This window comes from Haliotis rufescens, unplaced genomic scaffold (assembly GCF_023055435.1).
Source record: "Haliotis rufescens isolate VD_foot unplaced genomic scaffold, xgHalRufe1.0.p SCAF_8, whole genome shotgun sequence".
NCBI lineage: Eukaryota > Metazoa > Mollusca > Gastropoda > Lepetellida > Haliotidae > Haliotis > Haliotis rufescens.
This window is the reverse complement of record NW_025964372.1, coordinates 41,743,672-41,760,678: the sequence shown is the minus strand read 5'-3', so window position 1 is coordinate 41,760,678 and position 17,007 is coordinate 41,743,672. Positions and strand designations below refer to the sequence as shown.

General features: G+C 42.5%; 2 protein-coding genes across 2 annotated transcripts in view; both read right to left on the bottom strand.

Moving 5' to 3' along the window:
• Positions 1-318: 318 nt before the first annotated feature.
• LOC125377029 (serine/threonine-protein phosphatase 6 regulatory ankyrin repeat subunit B-like) lies at positions 319-4,238 on the bottom strand (the record flags this gene model as incomplete). The annotated part of the gene is made up of 4 exons (XM_048389817.1): positions 319-333; positions 690-1,157; positions 1,770-2,909; positions 3,051-4,238. Coding segments are annotated over 4 exons (2,811 nt in total), but the record flags the coding sequence as incomplete, so codon positions are not given.
• Positions 4,239-4,410: 172 nt separating this feature from the next.
• LOC125377028 overlaps positions 4,411-17,007 on the bottom strand; it is a 58,870-nt gene continuing 46,273 nt past the window's right edge. The window contains exons 4-9 of the mRNA XM_048389816.1: positions 8,692-8,849; positions 8,034-8,151; positions 7,614-7,932; positions 5,742-7,489; positions 4,619-5,255; positions 4,411-4,430 (exon numbers count right to left, since the gene is read on the bottom strand). Coding sequence (XP_048245773.1) covers positions 4,411-4,430; positions 4,619-5,255; positions 5,742-7,489; positions 7,614-7,932; positions 8,034-8,151; positions 8,692-8,849 — 3,000 coding nt within the window. The remainder of the gene's footprint in view (positions 4,431-4,618; positions 5,256-5,741; positions 7,490-7,613; positions 7,933-8,033; positions 8,152-8,691; positions 8,850-17,007) is intronic.

The following is a 17,007-nucleotide window of genomic DNA, read 5'->3' as shown; positions in this document are numbered from 1 at the left end:
CAATGTCCATGCCAGGCTGCAAGATGTAGAGGTGTGCTGCCGTCTTGATGTTTCTCATTCACATTTGACTTGTTCTGTAATATCACCTCCACAACCTCCCTACGTCCCTGGTAGGCTGCCTCATGTAGAGGTGTGTTGCCATCATCACGTTTTTCATCCATATTTGCCTTGTCCTGTAATAACACCTCCACAACCTCCCTATGTCCCTGGTAGGCTGCAAGATGTAGAGGTGTGCTGCCATCATTACGTTTTTCATCCACATTTGCCTTGTTCTGTAATAACACCTCCACAACCTCCCTATGTCCCTGCGAGGCTGCATCATGTAGAGGTGTGCTGCCATTATAACGTTTCTCATTCACATTTGCCTTGTTCTGTAATAACACCTCCACAACCTCCCTATGTCCCTGGTAGGCTGCATCATGTAGAGGTGTGCTGCCATCATTCCGTTTCTCATCCACATTTGCCTTGTTCTGTAATAACACCTCCACAACCTCCCTATGTCCCTGGGAGGCTGCAAGATGTAGAGGTGTGCGGCCTTTCTTATCTTTCTCATCCACATTTGCCTTGTTCTGTAATAACACCTCCACAACCTCCCTATGTCCCTGGTAGGCTGCATCATGTAGAGGTGTGCTGCCATCATTCCGTTTCTCATTCACATTTGCCTTGTTCTGTAATAACACCTTCACAACCTCCCTATGTCCCTGGGAGGCTGCACGATGTAGAGGTGTGCGGCCTTTCTTATCTTTCTCATCCACATTTGCATTGTTCTGTAATAACACCTCCACAACCTCCCTATGTCCCTGCAAGGCTGCAAGATGTAGATGTGTGTTGCTATCATTACGTTTCTCATTCACATTTGCCTTGTTCTGTAATAACACCTCCACAACCTTCCTATGTCCATGGTAGGCTGCATCATGTAGAGGTGTGCTGCCATCATTCCGTTTCTCATTCACATTTGCCTTGTTCTGTAATAACATCTCCACAACCTTCCTATGTCCCTGGTCGGCTGCATCATGTAGAGGTGTACGGCCTTCCATATCTTTCTCATCCACATTTTCCTTGTTCTGTAATAACACCTCCACAACCTTCCTATGTCCCTGGTAGGCTGCATCATGTAGAGGTGTGTTGCCATCATTCCGTTTCTCATTCACATTTGCCTTGTTCTGTAATAACACCTCCACAACCTTCCTATGTCCCTGGTAGGCTGCATCATGTAGAGGTGTGCTGCCATCATTACGTTTCTCATTCACATTTGCCTTGTTCTGTAATAACACCTCCACAACCTCCCTGTGTCCCTGGTAGGCTGCATCATGTAGAGGTGTGCTGTCATCTTGACGTTGCCGATGCACATTTGCCTTGTTCTGTAATAACACCTCCACAACCTCCCTTTGTCCACGGTAGGCTGCATGATGTAGAGGTGTGTTGCCATCATTACGTTTCTCATCCACATTTGCCTGGTTCTGTAATAACACCTCCACAACCTTCCAATGTCCCTGGTCGGCTGCATCATGTAGAGGTGTGCGGCCTTCCTTATCTTTCTCATCCACATTTGCCTTGTTCTGTAATAACACCTCCACAACCTTCCAATGTCCCTGGTCGGCTGCATCATGTAGAGGTGTGCGGCCTTCCTTATCTTTCTCATCCACATTTGCCTTGTTCTGTAATAACACCTCCACAACCTTCCTATGTCCCTGGTAAGCTGCATCATGTAGAGGTGTGCTGCCATCATTCCGTTTCTCATCCACATTTGCCTTGTTCTGTAATAACACCTCCACAACCTTCCTATCTCCCTGGTTGGCTGCATCATGTAGAGGTGTGCTGCCTTCCTTATCTTTCTCATCCACATTTGCCTTGTTCTTTAATAACACCTCCACAACCTTCCTTTCTCCCTGGTAGGCTGCATTATGTAGAGGTGTGCTGCCATCATTCCGTTTCTCATTCACATTTGCCTCGTTCTGTAATAAGACCTCCACAACCTCCCAATGGTCCTGGACGGCTGCAAGATGTAGAGGTGTGTTGCCATCATTACGTTTCTCATTCACATTTGCCTTGTTCTGTAATAACACCTCCACAACCTCCCTGTGTCCCTTGTTGGCTGCATCATGTAGAGGTGTGCTGCCATCATTCCGTTTCTCATTCATATTTGCCTTGTTCTGTAATAACACCTCCACAACCTCTCTATGTCCCTGGGAGGCTCCACGATGTAGAGGTGTGCTGCCTTCCTTATCTTTCTCATCCACATTTTCCTTGTTCTGTAATAACACCTCCACAACCTCCCTGTGTCCCTGCCAGGCTGCATCATGTAGAGGTGTGCGGCCTTCCTTATCTTTCTCATCCACATTTGCCTTGTTCTGTAATAACACCTCCACAACCTCCCAATGTCCATGCCAGGCTGCAAGATGTAGAGGTGTGCTGCCTTCTTGATGTTTCTCATTCACATTCGACTTGTTCTGTAATATCACCTCCACAACCTCCCTGTGTCCCTGGTAGGCTGCCTCATGTAGAGGTGTGCTGTCATCTTGACGTTGCTCATGCACATTTGTCTTGTTCTGTAATAACACCTCCACAACCTCCCTATGTCCCTGCCAGGCTGCAAGATGTAGAGGTGTGTTCCCATCATTACGTTTCTCATCCACATTTGCCTGGTTCTGTAATAACACCTCCACAACCTTGCTATGTCCCTGGGAGGCTGCATCATGTAGAGGTGTGCTGCCATCATTACGTTTCTCATTCACATTTGCCTTGTTCTGTAATAACACCTCCAAAACCTTCCTATGTCCCTGGGAGGCTGCATCATGTAGAGGTGTACGGCCTTTCTTATCTTTCTCATCCAAATTTGCCTTGTTCTGTAATAACACCTCCACAACCTTCCTATGTCCCTGGTGAGCTGCATCATGTAGAGGTGTGCTGCCATCATTCCGTTTCTCATTCACATTTGCCTTGTTCTGTAATAACACCTCCACAACCTTCCTATGTCCCTGGTCGGCTGCATCATGTAGAGGTGTGCGGCCTTCCTTATCTTTCTCATCCACATTTGCCTTGTTCTTTAATAACACCTCCACAACCTTCCTTTGTCCCTGGTAGGCTGCATTATGTAGAGGTGTGCTGCCATCATTCCGTTTCTCATTCACATTTGCCTTGTTCTGTAATAACACCTCCACAACCTCCCAATGTTCCTGGACGGCTGCAAGATGTAGAGGTGTGTTGCCATCATTTCGTTTCTCATTCACATTTGCCTTGTTCTGTAATAACACCTCCACAACCTCCCTATGTCCCTGCCAGGCTGCATCAAGTAGAGGTGTGCTGCCATCATTCCGTTTCTCATTCATATTTGCCTTGTTCTGTAATAACACCTCCACAACCTCTCTATGTCCCTGGGAGGCTGCACGATGTAGAGGTGTGCAGCCTTCCTTATCTTTCTCATCCACATTTTCCTTGTTCTGTAATAACACCTCCACAATCTCCCTGTGTCCCTGCCAGGCTGCATCATGTAGAGGTGTGCGGCCTTCCTTATCTTTCTCATCCACATTTGCCTTGTTCTGTAATAACACCTCCACAACCTCCGAATGTCCATGCCAGGCTGCAAGATGTAGAGGTGTGCTGCCGTCTTGATGTTTCTCATTCACATTTGACTTGTTCTGTAATATCATCTCCACAACCTCCCTATGTCCCTGGTAAGCTGCCTCATGTAGAGGTGTAGGGCCATCATCACGTTTTTCATCCACATTTGCCTTGTTCTGTAATAACACCTCCACAACCTCCCTATGTCCCTGGTAGGCTGCAATATGTAGAGGTGTGCTGCCATAATTACGTTTTTCATCCACATTAGCCTTGTTCTGTAATAACACCTCCACAACCTCCACGTGTCCCTGCCAGGCTGCATCATGTAGAGGTGTGTTGCCATCATTACGTTTTTCATCCACATTTGCCTTGTTCTGTAATAACACCTCCACAACCTCCCTATGTCCCTGCCAGGCTGCAACATGCAGAGGTGTGTTGCCATCATTACGTTTCTCATTCACATTTGCCTTGTTCTGTAATAACACCTCCACAACCTCCCTATGTCCCTGGGAGGCTGCACGATGTAGAGGTGTGTGGCCTTTCTTATCTTTCTCATCCACATTTGCCTTGTTCTGTAATAACACCTCCACAACCTCCCTATGTCCCTGGTAGGCTGCATCATGTAGAGGTGAGCTGCCATCATTACGTTTCTCATTCACATTTGCCTTGTTCTGTAATATCACCTCCACAACCTCCCTATGTCCCTGGTAGGCTGCACGATGTAGAGGTGTGCGGCCTTTCTTATCTTTCTCATCCACATTTGCCTTGTTCTTTAATAACACCTCCACAACCTCCCAATGTCCCTGCCAGGCTGCAAGATGTAGAGGTGTGTTGATATCATTACGTTTCTCATTCAAATTTGCCTTGTTCTGTAATAACACCTCAACAACCTTCCTATGTCCATGGTAGGCTGCATCATGTAGAGGTGTGCTGCCATCATTCCGTTTCTCATTCACATTTGCCTTGTTCTGTAATAACACCTCCACAACCTTCCTATGTCCCTGGTCGGCTGCATCATGTAGAGGTGTGCTGCCTTCCTTATCTTTCTCATCCACATTTGCCTTGTTCTGTAATAACACCTCCACAACCTTCCTATGTCCCTGGTAGGCTGCATCATGTAGAGGTGTGTTGCCATCATTCCGTTTCTCATTCACATTTGCCTTGTTCTGTAATAACACCTCCAGAACCTTCCTATGTCCCTGGTAGGCTGCATCATGTAGAGGTGTGTTGCCATCATTACGTTTCTCATTCACATTTGCCTTGTTCTGTAATAACACCTCCACAACCTCCCTGTGTCCCTGGTAGGCTGCATCATGTAGAGGTGTGCTGTCATCTTGACGTTGCTCATGCACATTTGTCTTGTTCTGTAATAACACCTCCACAAACTCCCTATGTCCCTGGGAGGCTGCACGATGTAGAGGTGTGCGGCCTTTCTTATCTTTCTCATCCACATTTGCCTTGTTCTGTAATAACACCTCCACAACCTCCCTTTGTCCATGGTAGGCTGCATGATGTAGAGGTGTGTTGCCATCACTACGTTTCTCATCCACATTTGCCTGGTTCTGTAATAACACCTCCACAACCTTCCTATGTCCATGGTAGGCTGCATCATGTAGAGGTGTGCTGCCATCATTCCGTTTCTCATTCACATTTGCCTTGTTCTGTAATAACACCTCCACAACCTTCCTATGTCCCTGGGAGGCTGCATCATGTAGAGGTGTGCGGCCTTTCTTATCTTTCTCATCCACATTTTCCTTGTTCTGTAATAACACCTCCACAACCTTCCTATGTCCATGGTAAGCTGCATCATGTAGAGGTGTGCGGCCATCATTCCGTTTCTCATTCACATTTGCCTTGTTCTGTAATAACACCTCAACAACCTTCCTATGTCCATGGTCGGCTGCATCATGTAGAGGTGTGCGGCCTTCCTTATCTTTCTCATCCACATTTGCCTTGTTCTGTAATAACACCTCCACAACCTTCCTATGTCCCTGGTAAGCTGCATCATGTAGAGGTGTGCTGCCATCATTCCGTTTCTCATTCACATTTGCCTTGTTCTGTAATAACACCTCCACAATCTTCCTATGTCCCTGGTAGGCTGCATCATGTAGAGGTGTGCGGCCTTCCTTATCTTTCTCATCCACATTTGCCTTCTTCTTTAATAACACCTCCACAACCTTCCTATGTCCCTGGTAGGCTGCATCATGTAGAGGTGTGCTGCCATCATTCCGTTTCTCATTCACATTTGCCTTGTTCTGGAATAACACCTCCACAACCTCCCAATGGTCCTGGACGGCTGCAAGATGTAGAGGTGTGTTGCCATCATTACGTTTCTCATTCACATTTGCCTTGTTCTGTAATAACACCTCCACAACCTCCCTGTGTCCCTTGTTGGCTGCATCATGTAGAGGTGTGCTGCCATCAATTCGTTTCTCATTCATATTTGCCTTGTTCTGTAATAACACCTCCACAACCTCCCTATGTCCCTGGGAGGCTGCACGATGTAGAGGTGTGCGGCCTTTCTTATCTTTCTCATCCACATTTGCCTTGTTCTGTAATAACACCTCCACAACCTCCCTATGTCCTTGCCAGGCTGCATCATGTAGAGGTGTGCTGCCATAATTGTCTGTCACATGACTTATTCCCTTGTTCTGTAATAACATTTTAACAACTTCTGCATTCCCATATATACATGCCAAATGAAGTCCAGTTTCACCCTTCTTGTTTGGCTTACCAATGTCCAGTACTTCCTGTAACAGGTAGCTTACATTGCTAACATTTCCAACTGCACATGAGTAATGAAAAGGTGTTGATCCTTCAGGACCTATGATATTGATGCTACGTTGTCCCTTCTTTATAACTATATCCATGATATCTTTGCCCTTTTGACACATGGCTGCATAATGTACATAAGTATTCTTTCTTGAACTGTTCTTGTTCTGGCTCGTCTTCATCAAATGTGACAGTCTGGAAGCCACTGTAGACAACCCACCCATACAGGCAATGTCCAAAAGTGAACATTTACCAAACTTTACTCTCAGATCATCTACAACTGCCAACTGCAGTTTGATGATAAGAGGTCTTGGGAGCTCGGGTAGCGTCATACACAACATATCCAACTTCCAGTTATTTTTGGAACACAAGTAATCGAAGTTGGCCAAACTACTCCCAAAGCAACTTCCAAACAAGGCTTCCTGTCTGTTCTTTACCTTAAACTGAACACTGTTCAATGCTTTCTTCAGCAAATTCGAGTTGCCTGTGACGCTCGCCCAAAACAGAAAGGAATATCCATATATAATGTCATTTTTTGACAATACTTTCAACAGTTCAGATCTGTCCTTGTTCAGATTATGCAAGAGATTCTCCCAAACCATATTAACAAATGTCTCTACCTGGAATAGTGAATGCATGCACACAAAGGCAAACTTTCTGTCATGTACAGCTGCAACAAACCGCCTTGCTACAATATGCAGATCATCATGTTTCAATTCGATTTTAAAAGGCACATCTAGTTGTTCCTCTTCGGTTGGATCACCTCTAAATGTCACATAACGAAATATGAACTCGAGATCCATCCTTTCAACCAACTGTCCCACATCACTGAGCAGTATTTCTCTTAGCTTTATTGCTACTTCATGATTTCTTATTCTATATGACCCTGATTCATGATGGAGACAGCATCCCGCCAATTGGGATAAAATAGGTTTCATCATATTTTCAGTGTATTCTTCTTCATTGATGTCAAAAACCTTGAGTGCCCAAACAATATATTTTTTGTAGGTTTCTCTTTCCACGCGAGTCCCTGTGTCAGACCCTGCCCATAGCATCCTCTCCTCCAGGTTATTCTCCGCCAAAGCAACCACTAACAAGCATGCCATCTTCTGCTTATGCAACAGGTGCTGATCCAAACATGGATAGTCCTCTGTATCTGTGAAAACAAATAACGTTTGTAAGAAAGCAGTGTACAACATTGCACATGTAGATCTAAAATATAATACCTTGCGTAACGCCTTACAATTACGTAACATAGTAATGATCTCCAGAATGCATACTTTCATCACTGGCGATAGCACAGTCGGTTCCTTCATGTGTTTCATGTCCATCCTCTTCATGAATAGTTGGACCTCCTTGTTCTGTTGTCATTGTACAGCTATTTTCCAGTACATCTCTTGTCTCCAGCGTTACAGTTTGAATTTCGTTTGTGACATTACCCTGTCGATCAACTGCCATCATGTGATTTCGTCCACCATGCATATCTCCCTTGTCCTTGGCATACTGTAGTATCCTCTGAAGTACATACAGCCTGTATTTCTCAACGTGACAGTTCCTCATGATGCCTGGAGACTTCTCCGACAAAATTGCATCAGCAGCCTGAGAATATGAAGGTTAGAAATGAAAAGGTATCGTTCATACGTGGTTTTTGAGACACATGTTGCCTTTCATATCAAAAACATAGCTTCAAACCAACCTACCATCAGAACGAATATCCCACAGCTGTGTCCATCTGACTGTTCTATCCCCGGGTACTGTTTCTTCATCCATGACTTGCTCCTTTCCTTAGACGTAGATTTCAAGTGGTTTACAAAGAGCCTGAGGAATACATGTATATTACTCGATGGCAATAAAGTCTTCAACTCATGTGGACTGGTGCTAAAGTAAAGGTAGAACAGAAGGTAAATACAGCAGTGCCTAAAATATCCGGTCCTGGCATTTCTGATGTTCTCTCCTGCTTTGTCCATAATTAGGTTTTATGTTAGCAAATACAGATGTTATGGTTTAAATGAATGAGTGACATAACTGTATTTATGGCGTTTAAATCATTCACACAGTGTACCCATTTGGGGAACTGGGTAACCCTGTGAACAAGTTGTTCTATATCTTCTACCCAAAAGTAAAAGCTACAAATGTGGGTGTATCGAACATTTTTCGATGGATCTTATTTACATTCATGTTTGTTTTTGAGAAATCAACATTTCAACATTTCAAATTGGATAGCTATTTTTAACATTTATAATGTGCAGCCACACGTCCTCTTCTTTTTTTTTTATCTACCTCTAGTGTTGTACAAATGAGTGTTCTACATATAAGGCGGGTTTAGAATTGACCACGCCCACTGTTCTGTCCACCTACCTCCAGTGTTGTACAACCTTGTCCTCCACATCTAAGGAGGGTTTAGAATTAACCACGCCCACTGTTCCATCCTTGACATTAGCCACCAGTAGCACCCAATGTTGATTACGTGGCATGTTCACTGGCATTAAGATCCACGTGTAGTTTGTCAAATTTTCCTGAAAGTTCACAACAAATGCCTTTCCGGTGTACGATCAATATATCAAGAAACACGTGCTTCACATAAGATGGATATGATGCAGTAACAGAGATATTAGTGAATTGGTATGATCTTGGAACTTAGAACTTCTAAAGACCCCTCTCTGACAACCAGATTTTCACTTCGTAAAATAATATGTAGCAAGACGAATATGTTCATGTGCAATATCTGCTTTTGTAACTGCATATTGAAAACGAATAGCATTATGATCAATGGGGTTACTGGCTTTGACTCAATTGAAACCCATTGCAGCATATGGTCGCTTCGTGCGCACAATTGCAAGTGACAACTTCTAGCATGCCGAATACGCAATCATGGCATAGACGAATCATATGTTATCACAAAAAACATACAATTATTACAAAGTATCTTTCGAGTCTTGCCCTTGTTCTTGGTAGGGTGGACATGCAATGGTACACTCAGAATGAAAGAATTATAAGAAATATAAAAATCTCACGTCACTCACATCTTTCCCCCTTATTCTGTCTGTGTACTGTCCTGCCTCCCACAGTAGGATTGTCTCTGTAGGCAGCACCAGACAGTGGAAGCTGACACGGGAACACCACTCTCTCTCCAGGAGGTGCAGGTATATGTCCATGATCTGGACAGGAAAGAGTTCATTTATTAGAATGTTTATTATACTGTTTAATCGCCAAATGCGTTTGCTTCAAAAGGAACGCTTGTAATTTCAAATCAAAGCAGGATCCGCTGCACATCACATATTCATCATGAAGAGAATATATCGGCTGTTAGCAATGACTGACAATTTGACTGGTGATGTACTAGATTTTGTGTACAATGCCCATTGCAGGTGAGTAGTGCCATCATTGCAGAATCGAGATGCATGGCAATGAGTTGATAATTAGCACCATTATATGAATTGATAGTTAACTAATACTGGTGTAACAAGAAGAAACCGCCAAAAGTTGCTGTATTAATCTTAAGATGGGGTCTCAGTGGTCCAAGGCGCCGCATTTCGCTATGCAGATTCACCATGGGAATCAACAAAGTGGTTAACGTCAAAGATGTGCATTACTTTCTTCATAATTTAATCCAACGCACCATGACACCACGCCTACCTCAAGGCACTATCAATGAGTATTAGGTGACTGAACAACTCACCACCCTCACGCCTCCAGTTTATATCTAATACTAACATCATTTGATGAAATCGAAAGCCTCCCATGCTCTATGAAATGATTTTCTTGGATGGTTAACTAGGCATGTAGTTTGTGTGATTGTGTAAATATTGCAGGTGGACTACTTACTTCATCTGTCAGCCACTCGTTGGTTTCCAGGCGAGACAGAACATCTCCTCTGATGGTGTAGCAGCCAACTGTGTATGTACAGTCACGTGACAGGGGGACGTCCTCTTGTACATGCTGCAGGTGTGAAGGAGGATCCTTCAGTGTTTTCACAAAGTCGTAAACTTCAGTTCTGGTATGACATGCTCCAACAAGTACTGCTGCGATGAGCTTTATGTAAACTGAACCGTCTTGGTTCCAGCTCAGACCGTCAGTATTAACAGCACATTTAACCCAGTTCCTTGCTTTAATTGCATCTAGATTCCAGTTCTTGTCGACCTCTTCAATGAGTGACAAGCACGGATTGCCTTTGTTGGTACAGTCCTTGTTCCAGAACCTAGATAATGCTAGGACATGTTGCACGACCTTTATCACATCACGATTCCTTTCTACTTCTTCTAGAAATGTGTACAGATAAACGTAGGGTGTGTTAGTGACACAGGTTGCAACTGTGTTGTCATTGTCAACCTGAGGCTGCAAACGAGGTTTCTTGACAGGGGAGCCTGACGTTGTACCCAAATATTCAATGTCATCATCACTTCTATGATCTCCTGACCTGCAGCGTTTCTGATTTGTGTCATGATCATTCTTTGTTTCGGTCTCTGACACCTTTGCTTCATTCAATGTTACACCTAGAATAGTGTTTGATTTACCGTTATTTTCCAATTCTGTCGGTGATGAATGAACTTCAGGGTCCAGGTTGGAGTTAGTGTTCTCCGTGACCCCCGACTGCACAGCTCTACCAGTTGATTCTACTTTCCTACATTTACTGTCACCTGAGGTATTAACTGTCTGTTGACCACGCTTCTTGCGTTGGGGAGCAGGCTGTGCTTGTGTGTGGTCCCCGATATATTGCACTAGGACGTGTTTCAGAGGCTGGTTGTACAGATACGATGCTTCTCTGACAAAGGCCCTTGTTGTCGCCTTGTCCTCGGTGTAAGCCTTGTGGTACTGCTTCACTATGACTGGACTTAAGCCAGGCTGCTTCCGAGTTCCATCACTTCTGAAGTGATATTTGTCATCCTTCCAGATATCTGCAAATAGAAATTAATATCATAACATTGCAAACAATGTTGTAATCCTGAAGATGAACTATCCCTCAAAATTCTTTGTGTGTTAGTGTGTCACCTGTGATGTAGATGTTAATTAATAAAACTGTGAACAGTCAATAGTGTAACATAACTCTAAAATCAACCCACCTTAATGCCAAATCAGCTGTAAGGTCATGCATAAATATGTTGTATTAGAGGTTGTGATGATAAATACCATGTCCTTTTTTCCTTCTCTGAGATGCAACACGATGCTTGATTCTTGTTTAGCCAATATTGATTAATCCAACAATGGATTTTCTACTAGTTGACATCAAACAATGTTCATTATTTAAGTACACAATTGTTGTAGAGGGGATGGAAAGAGTAAATAGAAAAACAAAGATAGAACATAAGTAAAAGAAGTCGTTTTGATGATGATACAGACAAATAAACTTAATTCACGTAGTCACTTATTTGCACGACTATCACTTGTCAACAATATTAGCAAACATAAAACCGGTTATCACAGGGCTGTACAAGGAAGCTGATACCAGGGCAGGGTGACCCCGACGTCAAGCAGACTATTACTAATAACGTACATGTATATGAATGTGGCTTTGAGGACATTGGTCATGTGTACTTAACAACCCCAATGAATTCAAATTGTGTAAAAAATAATATCAGCTTTCCATGAAATATTAACATTGTTCATATGTATTAATCCCTGACTCATGGTAATATTAAGCCTGAACACAACTGCCTCACCTTCTCTCATTCCCGAGGTTATCTTATAGAGGTACACCTCCCCTCCATGGGGTGTGGCGGGGGCAGTCTGGATGGTCTTGCTCTCATCCGGACTCCTCAGAATGTTAACAATTTCCTCCACTTTAAGGGCTGATGTTCTCCCTGTCCGGTAAGGCTCGGGTGGTTTCGGATTAGGCGCCATTTTGTCAAGTTATTAATAGTCACATGAGTCACACAGGCGTGATAAATAATCGGTTGTTCACTTGAACCTGTAGATGACAAAAGGTTATATGCTGAACTACATCCAAGCATGAATATTCTTATATACCCTGTATTTGTCTACGTATCAGTGTTGGTATTGTTATAACGCCTCAGGGCGTCATAAACGTCTCTCCTTGTACCGCAGGGGACTTTCTGTTATTGGTTTGTTGTTCTGTGTGTGGCTTGCGGGGAAAAATAAAGCGAGTCTGCCCAGGAAAATAGGTGGTTCGAGCCCCGGCCGCGTTTTACCAAACGACGTTAAATGATGATATTTGTTATTACCCTGCATTATTTCTGCAGTACACTGTGTGACCATATTTCAAGATGAGCATTGTACATGTCCGAGTAACAATCCAAAAAAGCGTCAGTCTTCGTGATCAGGTGAATCCACCTAATATACATACTTTATTGTGGTTTCAAATCAAGTCTTGATCAAAATATAACAAAATATTACAAATTACAATGTTGTTGTCTAGCGACATGACTAGAGAATTGTTACTGAGTAAGAAACCTTTATTGCCTGGTTCAACCTATGCTCACTGAGAGAATGAGTGAGTGAGTATGGTTTTACGCCGCTTTTAGCAATATTCCAGCAATATCACGGCGGGGGACACCAGCACATGGCTTCACATATTGTACCCATGTCAGGAATCGAACCCGGGTCTTCGGCGTGACGAGCGAACGCTTTAACCACTAGGCTACCCGACCGCCCCCTGACAAAATGAACTACACGTCACCGAGGATGTGTTTTTACAATTTTCATAATCACCTGTACCCAAACTAACACAGATATTCATACTTTATAATAATGTCTACCTCCACTGAAGTATCCCAGCATTGTCATTGTTCTAATGTTGAAATTTGGTTGATCTGAGTTTGCTTACTTGAAAATCATTGTATCAACATTGTTTCAGCTCCGTTCGATATTGAAATTTGTTTCAATCTGACTTTCAAATACGAAAAGTAAACACCTGGTGTCATCATTGATTTTCAGTGGTACATTCATACATAAAATTATTTATTCTCGTGCATTGACAATTATATATTGTGGAACGGCACCCTACCTTTAATTTTAACATCAATCGGTGTCATAGTGTACGAAAACCACTTGAGTGTGACATCATAACTCCAACGAACCTTTTGCCAGTCACTGCTACAATGTATATACGCCGGTATGTCAATCCGTGTAGTGACATATATTTATAGTCTTGCATGGTTGACGTTTGTCGGATGTTCGGACCTAGATCGGTTCAAACACTGTACCGTGGTTGTCAAAGGGGCATGTGCAGTTCGTGATCAGGTGTTACGTATTAGTTTCATCAAGGAACGGCTGTCAGCCAAATCCTCACCTGCACCGGAGTCATGTGAGATACGAAAACGCTCTCCCAACTTATGATGACTGTTAGGTATGCGGAAGCCATCAACTCCTCAATTAATTGTTGGGTTGCAGATACAAACAACTGGAACAGACAGACAGACAATGTCCTTTCCTCTATAGCCTAGGCTCTATTCAACAGGGCAGAGTTGCACACCAATGTTCAATGTATATGCAGATCTTGATTTATGCTCACGATATGGAAGCAGTGGAATGGCAGTTCGGCCACCTATCTGGTCCTGGTCAAAGCACTCTGGACATGTAAAGAGAGATGCACGATTGAATGGGAGGACATTCTCAACATCCTGCAGTCCCTGTAATCTCAGTAATAATAAACATACAATAAATGGTGGAATCATGATATTTTGATATCGATATCACCCCTCCTGTACAGCGATCGGATGTGTCGAGGTAAAAGTGGCTATGTGATTTGCCTTCATGTATAGCAAATATATATAGTTACCACACCTATCGGGGGATTTTTCCGCTCCCTGTCTTGCCTGTGTAATAATATGAAATACTAAATTCGGAATGCTTTGGATTCCATTTGATCTGTGAAATATCGCTCAGAAATATACAAAGAATAATGAAAGATCGCAGTCTTGTGTTTTATCATATTTCAGTTAACTTGAATCGGAAGGAACATACACTACCGTGATGAACTCGGTAATGCGAACAACAATGATTTGTCACATATCCAACACTTCGTTTCCACGACTCAAGGTGGTGTCTTAGTAGTCTGATGCGTTGCAGATAGCTGTACATAATCAGCGTGACGAAATCCTATGATTGTGAGTTCGAATCCCAGATTTGTGCTGATTATGATTGTTGGTTTGTTAGAAACATACCCATGATCGGAGGTTCTGCCAAAGTGGTAAACGTGAATGATCTGCGCTATAGTTTTCCTCCAAGTTAAGTTGACACTGCATCAAATAACACATACTTATGATAAAGTCAGATTCGAAAAATCTGCGTTACGTTTGGCAGATATTTCTAATTATTCTCTGTTCTGTTCCATCATATCTCCATTTCAAAATGTTGATATATGATTGGTTCACGTGATCTTGATAAAATACTATGCATTCTGCCTGTGTGGAACATAAATGTCTCAGCGGGAGAATAATCGCTTATACCCCGCCACGAAGAAGACAGGCATCACGTGATCATTGAGCGGGAGAATGAATCCCTTCAACCCCGCTTCGAAGCAAAAAGCCGCACGCTTTTTCCGAGTCAGTGATAGTCGCGTGACATAGCACAAGCTATCCTCAGCTCAATCGAACATCTGTTTTCTATCAATTTTGAATTTGCTTCAATTCTTTAACAAGTGCAAATTAAAACATGTCAGTTAGATAAATTCGTTTTAGCAGTACCACGAGGGGTTCATGTTGTTTTATGCGTCCCGCCCTATGTTAAATACCACGAGCCGGAGGCTTATAATACTTCCACCTCACAGTGATAAAAAAACTTATTCAAGTGTTTGCAAACAGTAATCAGAACTTATTCGTAACGCCATTCATTTCCTTGCAATAAGCCTTTTGACGGTAGTCCGAAAATCCGAAAGTCTTGAAACGTACCATCCGCTTTACTATTTAGTAACAATTTAACTTTTAACAGAGTACCCCATACCACAGGTGATGTATAATTCTCACACGAAACAGAATAATAAATGTAACCACTGTTTTTTATGCAGTCGTGATACCAAGGTTTTTAACATGTTTTGCTCGTAATGTAAGTCAGTTTAATTTATTATATCCACATACCACAAGTGCATAAACTTAAACGTTATTGTCATGTTGAGAATCGAACCCGACGTAGTCGTTCGTCAAGCCATTCAAGTAAGCCTGTGTCATGGTACACGAGAAGGTAAATATATTTTCATTGTAAATGGAAAATTTCACTTCATTGGTCCGAAAACGCGACACCTTCAATCAGTCATTGTACGTTCAAACCAGATACACTTACGGGTAACATTTCTGTCCCATAGTTCAAATGTATAATTTATTCAATCACCAATTACTTGATATCTGACAATTGTTCTGATGCTTACTTCGCCTGTGTAACGTGGGTACGATATATTGACCATAAAATATTGAGTTTATCTGGGATAATCGTACATTGTTGTATACTATAACCATTCTGCATATTCCACTTCAGCTGATGAAGATTAGGTTTTAGCAGATATTCCTTTTATAATAATGAACAGAATTTTAACTATACATGATCCCTCAGTCTTCGCGGGATATATCGGGAGTAGATGCGAGGTGACGGAACTTCTTCCCATGCACATCGACATCAATCAAACAGTAGAACGTTCCACTAGACAATTAGTTCAAAGGAAGTTCTTCGTTATGCACTCATGTCTCAGTGAGACATCATTTATATCTATTCTGGCGGAAGTCAATTTTACACTACGTATTGATCACTGCCTGGTTATCTTATGCACTATTGACAACTACACAAGTTCAAGTGTTTTGTGCACACTTATATGATGCACACTTATATGATGAGACATTTGAATGTAGACAACTTGTTATATCATTTCCTCAATATAACAATCTACATCACTGCTCATATTTCCACTCATTTCTTCTTCATATTTTCAAGCCCATTCAGCACGTAAATAGAGGTTATCACGCGAGTGTGTTTGGGGATGGTAAATATCCTGCATTAGGAATAAACATTGTATTTAGCGAGCCTTGGCGAGCTAAATACATAGTGTTTATTCCTAATTCAGGATATTTACCATCCCCAAACACACAAGCGTGATAACCTCTTTATCATATAATGTCATTCTTTAATTCTGTGCTTCAAAATCGCTTTCCCTTTCTCACAAATATTACCAAAACATTGCGAGTTTTCCTGGAATGCGCGCATTAATATTTATTACGTCACAGGGTAAGTGATGTGTCAGTCGGACAGTGACAGTAGCCAATATAGTTCCAACTGAAATCTGTTTCTTATACAGTGGCGAAGCAACATATACGCAAAACAACAATTGTTTTTAATTGCCTTTCGCGGCAATCCATCGGTCTGTCCGCTAGAGTAACTGCCCTTTGTCAAAGGGAAGCTACTCTAACCCTAGTCTATGAGACGTCACGGCCACGGTCAGACGTTGTTGACAGTCGGTCTGTCCTGTCATAACGATAAGAAGTGTACTCATATGTACACACAGCGACAAAACGAAACAAGGTAACAATTCAAACATATTCCCGTCAAATCCAACTATTTTAATTTGTGGAGAAGGTTTCAAGCCGCAGAGGTCTACATGCACAGATATGGCTACTGATCCCGCTTGGCAAGGCCTCGTGCCCTCGCCAAATTGTTTCGAAATTTATATCTCCAAAGTTGCCAAAACTTATAAAATGCCTTAGTTGCGTCACAGTGAGACACAGATTTTCAGTA